The 7,391-nt window shown below is 34.8% G+C and overlaps 1 protein-coding gene across 1 annotated transcript; it reads left to right on the forward strand.

Annotated features, from left to right (window-relative positions):
* Positions 1 to 5,999: 5,999 nt before the first annotated feature.
* On the forward strand, positions 6,000 to 6,942 carry LOC106336993. Its single transcript, XM_013776002.1, has one exon. The coding sequence runs from the start codon at positions 6,129 to 6,131 to the stop codon at positions 6,747 to 6,749; it is 621 nt and encodes a 206-aa protein (XP_013631456.1). The 5' UTR covers positions 6,000 to 6,128; the 3' UTR covers positions 6,750 to 6,942.
* Positions 6,943 to 7,391: the final 449 nt, after the last annotated feature.

A 7,391-nucleotide genomic window follows, 5' to 3' on the forward strand; every position in this document is an offset into this window, starting at 1 on the left:
CTCTGTTTCAGTCTCTTCCTTAACTTCTTCAATCTCTCTTTGATCATCTCCACTCGTGTGTTCTGTTTCTTCAACCCCACTTAATCCGTGGTTTCCAAATCTCCCAACTTGTATCTCAAAACTTTCGTTATTGCGTGTCTCAACACTTAGCTTGTTCCATTCCCAGCCTTTTGATTCATCAAACACAACATCTCTACTTACAACTACTCGCTTTGTGTGTGGATCATATATCCTGTATGCTTTGGACCCTGGTTCTGTTCCCAAGTGAACCAGCATCCGTGATCTATCATCTAGTTTCTTCAGTTGTATGCCTACTATTTTTGCATATCCAATACAACCAAAAACCCGTAGATGACTTACATTGTTTTTTTTTCCTCGAAATAACTCGTATGGCATTTTATCATTAAGCGATCTTCTTGCTAACCTGTTGAGCAAGTAGGCGACGTGACGTATAGTTTCTCCCCACAGGAAACATGGTAGACTCATGTGCTTCGTAATACTCCTTGCCATCTCCATCATTGTCCGGTTCCTACGCTCCACCACACCGTTTTGTTGTGGTGTGTATGGTACGGTGAGTTGTCGTTTTTTTTTTCTCTATCACAGTAGGAGTTAAACTCTTGTGATATGAATTCCCCTCCTCTATCAGTTTTCAAGGTTTGTATCTTCTGCTTTGTTTCTTGCTCAAAAATGCCCCTTAGCGTTTTAAATTTCTCAAACGCCTCTGATTTTTCCCTTAAAAGTGTTGTCCACATGTATCTACTGTGATCATCTATCACGACAAATATATATCTCTTGCCAGCTTGTGTGCTAGGCGTTATAGGTCCACACAAATCTCCATGGATTAGCTCTAGTACTTTACTAGCTCGATATGATGTTGCTTGTGGGAAGACTTGGCGGCTCTGTTTCCCAAGAAGACACGATCCACATACTTCTTTCTCAATGTTAACAGTCGGTAAGCCAAAAACTAATTCCTTTCGTATCATGCTTCTTATAATCTCGTAGTTAACGTGTCCTAAACGGGCATGCCACTTGCATGATTCGCTGCCTGCTGTGAGATAAAGACGTGATGTTGTTTTTAGACCCATCTTTACTTTTTATAATCTGTTCTTTGATCTCATGGCTGTCACGAGTAGCTTGCTGTGTGGATCACGCATCGTGAGTGTCTCTCCTCTCATCCTTATATCACATCCTGCCTCAGTAGCTTGACCCAAGCTTATAATATTGCTTTTGAGGTCAGGAATAAAGTAGACGTCTGTCATCTTTCGAGAATCTCCATTCATGTCAGTAAAAGAAACTGTACCTTTCCCTCTGATATCTATCCTGGAATCGTCTCCAAATCGAACCTTTCCAGTAATTGTGGTGTCGAGTTTTGAGAAATACCTTTGGTCTCCGGTCATGTGGTTACTAGCGCCGTTGTCGAGGTACCATGTGTTATCATCTCCACTGTTAGTCTCATATTTCTCCGGCACGAAATTTTTCTCGTTTAAAAACACAACTTCATGCATCATAAGTTCATCTGCCTATTGTGTCTCGGTGTTGTCAGTTTCTTGAGCTTCTTGTAGCTTAAGTTTCAGCTCTGGACAGTTAGCAACGAAGTGACCTAGTTTGTCACAACGGTAACAGGTGACGCGGGATGCGTCTCTTCCTACGTATGGATCTCTTCCTCCATTGTAATCTCCTCGTCCTCCATTATAATGTCCTCGTCCTCTTCCTCTGTTATAATGACCACCACGACCTCTGTTTCTATAGTAATCACTGTTGTAATCACGATTTGTTTGCTCATATCCTCGAGTAGGTTGATCTTGTTGGGAACGGCTTTCTGTATTTGAGTACATTAGCTTTCCCTGATCTTCCTCCGTCTCTTCTTCTTCACAAATACGTTCTTCATATGCTTTTAAACGCCCCATTATGTCCTCAAAACTTGTAGTATTAAGGTCAAGTACCTGCTCGAGAGAAGCAACGATTTGTATGTACTTCTTTCGAGGAAGGCTACAAAGAAACTTCTTGACAAGCTTTGTTTCTTCAATAGTGGAACCAAGAGCAGCCGATTTTGAGGCTAGCTTGGATAACTTCCCTCCAAAGTCATCAATACTCTCGCTATCTTTCATCTTTAACCGCTCAAATTCTGTCATTAGGGTTTGTAATCTTGCCTCTCTTACTCGTTCTGCTCCGACATGACGAGTTTTGATTGCTTCCCAAACCTGTTTAGCCGTTTCTAGTTCTCCTACTTGCAAGTTAAGATTCTCCGGTATTGATTGAAACAGCAAGGCTAGGGCCATGTCATTCTTCTCGTTGTCACTCATCTCTGTTTCTACGGCTTCCCAAACTTTGTGAACCCGTAAGGTAATCTTCATCCTTAACGCCCACACAGTATAATTTGTTGCACTCAGCATTGGACACTTAATAGATGACGGTCCTCCGCCTTCTTTCAGCTTCCCGGTTATAGCAACGATATCACTCATGATTGATCGTAGCTCTGATACCACGTGTAGCTTTGATTAACTCGAACCCTCTTGTATCAACTCAAAGATAAGAACACTCTTTTATAAATCACTCTTAAGGAAACTCACTCAAAACCTTAAGCTCTCAAACTCATAAACTCTTAAGTTATATCACAAGTTGATATCTCCTTATATAACACTTTAATTATCCTAAACTCATTAGGATAAACACAACACAATATTTCCTAAACTCATTAGGATAAACATAAGTTGTGATCTAAGTAATCTTCAAGCTTATCCAACAATAACAACATTTGAAAGTCCTAAACTAAGCTAATACATGCAAGTGTAACAATCATCTTGATTGTCACAACACAGTCGGCTCCATGTGAGCCTCAGAAGAGCCTCTTTCTTTCCCGCAAAGAGAGCCCGTTTGGGCCCAAGTTTTAAAACACGTGTGAAATAGGCACCAACGGTTATAAGTTAAAATTATATATTAATTTAGAAATAACATGTGAACTATTCATGTGTCATTTTACAATCTTTAGAAAAATAGTTTGGTGTATGTAAGCATTTATTATAATTCTCATTAAATTAACCATCAAATTAGTTAGTGTTATACAAAAAATCATCATTTATTTTCTTTAAAAAAAAACTATGAAATTACTTAATATAACTAAATATATATGGTAATTAATAATTTTGAGTAATAAAGTTTTGATTACAATTTATGTATCATCTATAATTTTTTAGAATTTTTTTTATTATTAAAATATATTAAAGAATCACACAAACCATATAATAAAAAATTATATATTTCGTATAGGTTATATTTTGAATTTTTTTAAATGGCTATAAATTATTAAAACTGTTAAAAGTTTCATACTAAAAATTTTGTGATGAAAGATTTAAATTTTGGTTATAACAAGATTTATGATCATAAAATCTTACGAAGAAAAAGTTTCATTGAATAAATATCTAGATTAAAAAAATATATATATTTTAATATTTTTTAAATTAAACTATATACTATATAAAATATAAAAATATTTTAATTTTAAAATTTTGAAATATGTATGATATTTCGAATTGATAAAATTATTTTAGTTTTAAACATCCTTAAAGTATATTTTGTATATCTTTTGTTACTATACTGAATTTGTTTTTAACTTATTTATTTAACAATATTTTATAAAATATATCACTTTGCGTAAAACGAGGATTATTACCTAGCATAAGTTATAACCTAATGCGAACCATCCATTCGTACATGTCAACATATATGATCCGTATTGGATATTTTGGAGAGTTGTAATGGGGTCACACCCTTAATGGTCAAGTGATAGGTATGGGCACTCAGATCTTTAAATCGGACTTGAGTCGGTTTTTGAAGCTTTAGATCTTTGTACCAAATCAGGTATTTAGAAATTTTCAGTTTAGGTTCAGATCCATTTGATTTTATAATAAAAATATATATAGAATAAAATATTTATATTTTTTAGTAAGAATATGGGCCAGTTCAAATTTTTAACACCCAAAAAATCTTGGCGTACGCTGGCCTATCAAAATTTAGCCGAAATTGATAGTATTTATTTAAAATTTTGGAAAATAACCAAAAATAAACTATTGATATTAAACATTTTGAACTTTAAATTTGACATTTAAAATATCAAACTACTTAAGAATATTACAAAAATAATAATGAAGAATGCAAATAAAAAGACATAACAATTAAATCATAATTTAAAATTAGAAAATTGCATAAATTCATATTCTTGGATATTAATATTTTAGGTGTATATGAATTGATTTTTATCCAATCAGATATATTTGGACTCTTTTAAGGTACGTGTCTATTCGAATCGGTTCTTTTCGGTTCCAATTTTTTCGGAGAGAAGAACTTCAAACCCGGTTAGATATTTGTAAAAGTTTGGTTCTCTTTTGAATCAGATATTTTTTTGTTAGTTTGATTTGGAATTTTGGGTCCGAGTAAAATGCCTAAGGCTAAGTGAGATAATGGATCACGTGACCTTCGCAGTCACCAAGTTGCTTGAGCTTTTACTACTACCACGTGGCATTCGCTCGATGGGCTCGTTTTTGGGTCAAACAGTTTGTTCTCTATTATGATCGTCAACTGGTTAATGTACTATGAACATTTTAAACGTCATTTCAACAAGTTCTCGTTCCTCATATCCAAATCAATTTGTCAATAAATTAAAGACGAACCGTCTTCTCTCGACGAGCCGACACTTGCTACATCTGATCCTACGAACTAAACATTGGATCACAGTTAAGACCATGTCAAGAATTATTGATAAAAACTTTGTAGCGCTCAAACTCTTTTCCTTGTTTTTTTGTGCGCACTATATCATTTGGTTGCAGTATGAATATCACACCGAATCTTTTTATGCAATTTCCATATACTATAACTAAATGCTAATTAAACCCCAAAGTTTAAAATGCAAGTAATTTATATGGTAAGTTGCAAAAAAGTAATTTATATGGTGAATCTTTTAATGCAATTTTCCAAGAAAAAGGATTTTTAATGCAATTTTCCAACTAAAGGAAGATTTTAATTGCAATTTTCCACACAAAAGTTTTAATGCATTTTTTCAAGAAAAGAAAGCAACAACTGCTACATTATATATAGTCAAATATGCATTTGGGGATATTTTCCAACTATTTTTCAAACGCGTTAAGGCCTGAAGCATTTGAAAGTCTTTTTTTTATTTTTTGAAAAAAGTTTCAAAGTCTTATCCCCTTAGATATTTTTATCTTCTGCGTTTTAGCCACTAATTTGCTATCCACTCACGTTTTTACTATCCACTCACGTTTTTACTATTCACTCACGTTTCAAACAATTTTCATCAACTTTCTCAACCCATTAGTTATTAGATTATTCCCCAACATTATGATGTGTTTTCATCATTTCACCCAAGTCCAAAAATATTATAAAGCTGAGCTTTTACCGTTTTGGACCGTGGAGAAGAGCGGATCACATTAGTTTGGGAATGGTAATCTCGTCCGTTAAAGAATTCAAGGTGCATGGAAACACACAATGCAAAGTGGTTTTAACTTTTAACTATATATAGTAGAGTTTGCATACAGAGAAACGTTTAGAGTTTACACATTTAATTAATCAAACATATGCACATGGATCCATTTCCTTGTATTTAATATTAGTTGAACCAATCAAAGAGGAACCCGAAACTTCCACCCTCCTATAATTGGTGGGTTAGATAAAACCACACTAAAAGTTAAATACCATTTCCTTTAAGAATATTGATTTATGTCCACACCTTTTCTTTCCCTACAAATCATATCCACACATTTATGTTACATATATCGAGTTAAAAACTGATTCACATTCACACATGTACTATATTCACGTAACTTTTAGAATGTGCAAAACTATCAAATTATAAATCACATTTCTTTACGTAGAAAAGACAAAAATATATTACCTAAATAAATTGTTGTGACAAAAACCTAAAGAAAATGTATCTTCATATAAACGTAACCATAGACTCATTTTCTAATTAGAGCATAAGCTTAGTGTACAAACATTTTGTAACTATACGAGTTCTAATTACATATATAAATACAAAGCACATGCTTTAGCTCTCTGTCACACATACATCTTCTCCATCCATCACACAACAAGTAAGATAAAAGACCGTTTCACTAATGTCCAAAGACTGTGAGAAGCACGGCGGAGGAGGAACCGCCAGGATAATATGCAGAGTGATCATCGGCTTCATCATCATCGTCTTGATAACAATCTTCCTCGTCTGGGTAATCCTCCAACCAACAAAACCAAGATTCATCCTCCAAGACGCCACCGTCTTCGCCTTCAACCTCACGCAACCCAACCTCCTCACCTCAAACTTCCAAGTCACGCTCGTTATACGAAACCGAAACTCCAAGATCGGAATCTACTACGACCGCCTTCACGTCTACGCCACTTACCGGAACCAGCAAATCACTTACCCTACGGCGATTCCTCCGACGTACCAAGGCCATAAAGAAGACAGTGTTTGGTCTCCTCTTATCTACGGAAACGCCGTCTCCGTTGCTCCTTATAATGCCGTCGCTTTGGGAGACGAGCAGAGTCGTGGGTTTGTTGAGTTGGTTATACGCGCTGATGGGCGCGTGAGGTGGAAGGTCGGGACTCTTATTACCGGGAAGTATCATCTTCATGTTCGTTGTCATGCTTATATCAATCTTGCGGATAAATCTAACGGAGTTATTGTCGGAGAAAATATCGTTAAGTACACTGTGGACAATCAATGCAGTGTCAACGTTTAGATGACGGGGAAAAGGGACACAGCTCTGACGCCGTTAAGTTTGTTTTTTTCCTTATTCACTCGTTTTTCTGCTACTCTTTGCTTCTGTATCGTTTAATTTGTCTACTTTTATCATCATCTCGTAAACTATACACACTCATGACATTACAGTGTTGCTAAATTATTTAAAATCAAGTATAACAACATTTATCTGATATACGGAATTAAATTCAGAAATATAATGTGAGGAGGAAACTCATTGGATGAGGATAAGAAGTGGATATAAGAGGACGAAGTTTGAAGAAGATTAAAAACAAACAAAAACCACTTTAGTTCTGAATGTAGAAAACTTCAATTATATTTTGGTTTTGTCCTACTTTAATATTTTACATTTTGGTTTTTGTACAGAACATTAGAGTGGACCTTTCCTCATCTTGTAGTCTCTGCAAGGTTTATTTTCCTTGGTGAACGAATCACTACCGTTGTTCAAAATAAAAAATAATAATCTCTACCATATTGAAGATAAAACTCTGATCGGTAACCTTGCATAGTGGCGGAATCGCGATTACAAAAATATTTTACTAATCATAAAAATATTACGTTTTTGCCAACAAAAATATAAAGAAACTTTTTATTAAGTGGAAAAGTGAGTTTTAGTTGATTA

The sequence above is a fragment of the Brassica oleracea genome, chromosome C4, assembly GCF_000695525.1.
Source record: "Brassica oleracea var. oleracea cultivar TO1000 chromosome C4, BOL, whole genome shotgun sequence".
In the NCBI taxonomy this organism is placed as follows: domain Eukaryota; kingdom Viridiplantae; phylum Streptophyta; class Magnoliopsida; order Brassicales; family Brassicaceae; genus Brassica; species Brassica oleracea.

Bases quoted from the DNA above. Each gene is read 5' to 3' on its own strand.
- LOC106336993 (XM_013776002.1), top strand. From the start codon at position 6,129: ATGTCCAAAGACTGTGAGAAGCACGGCGGAGGAGGAACCGCCAGGATA.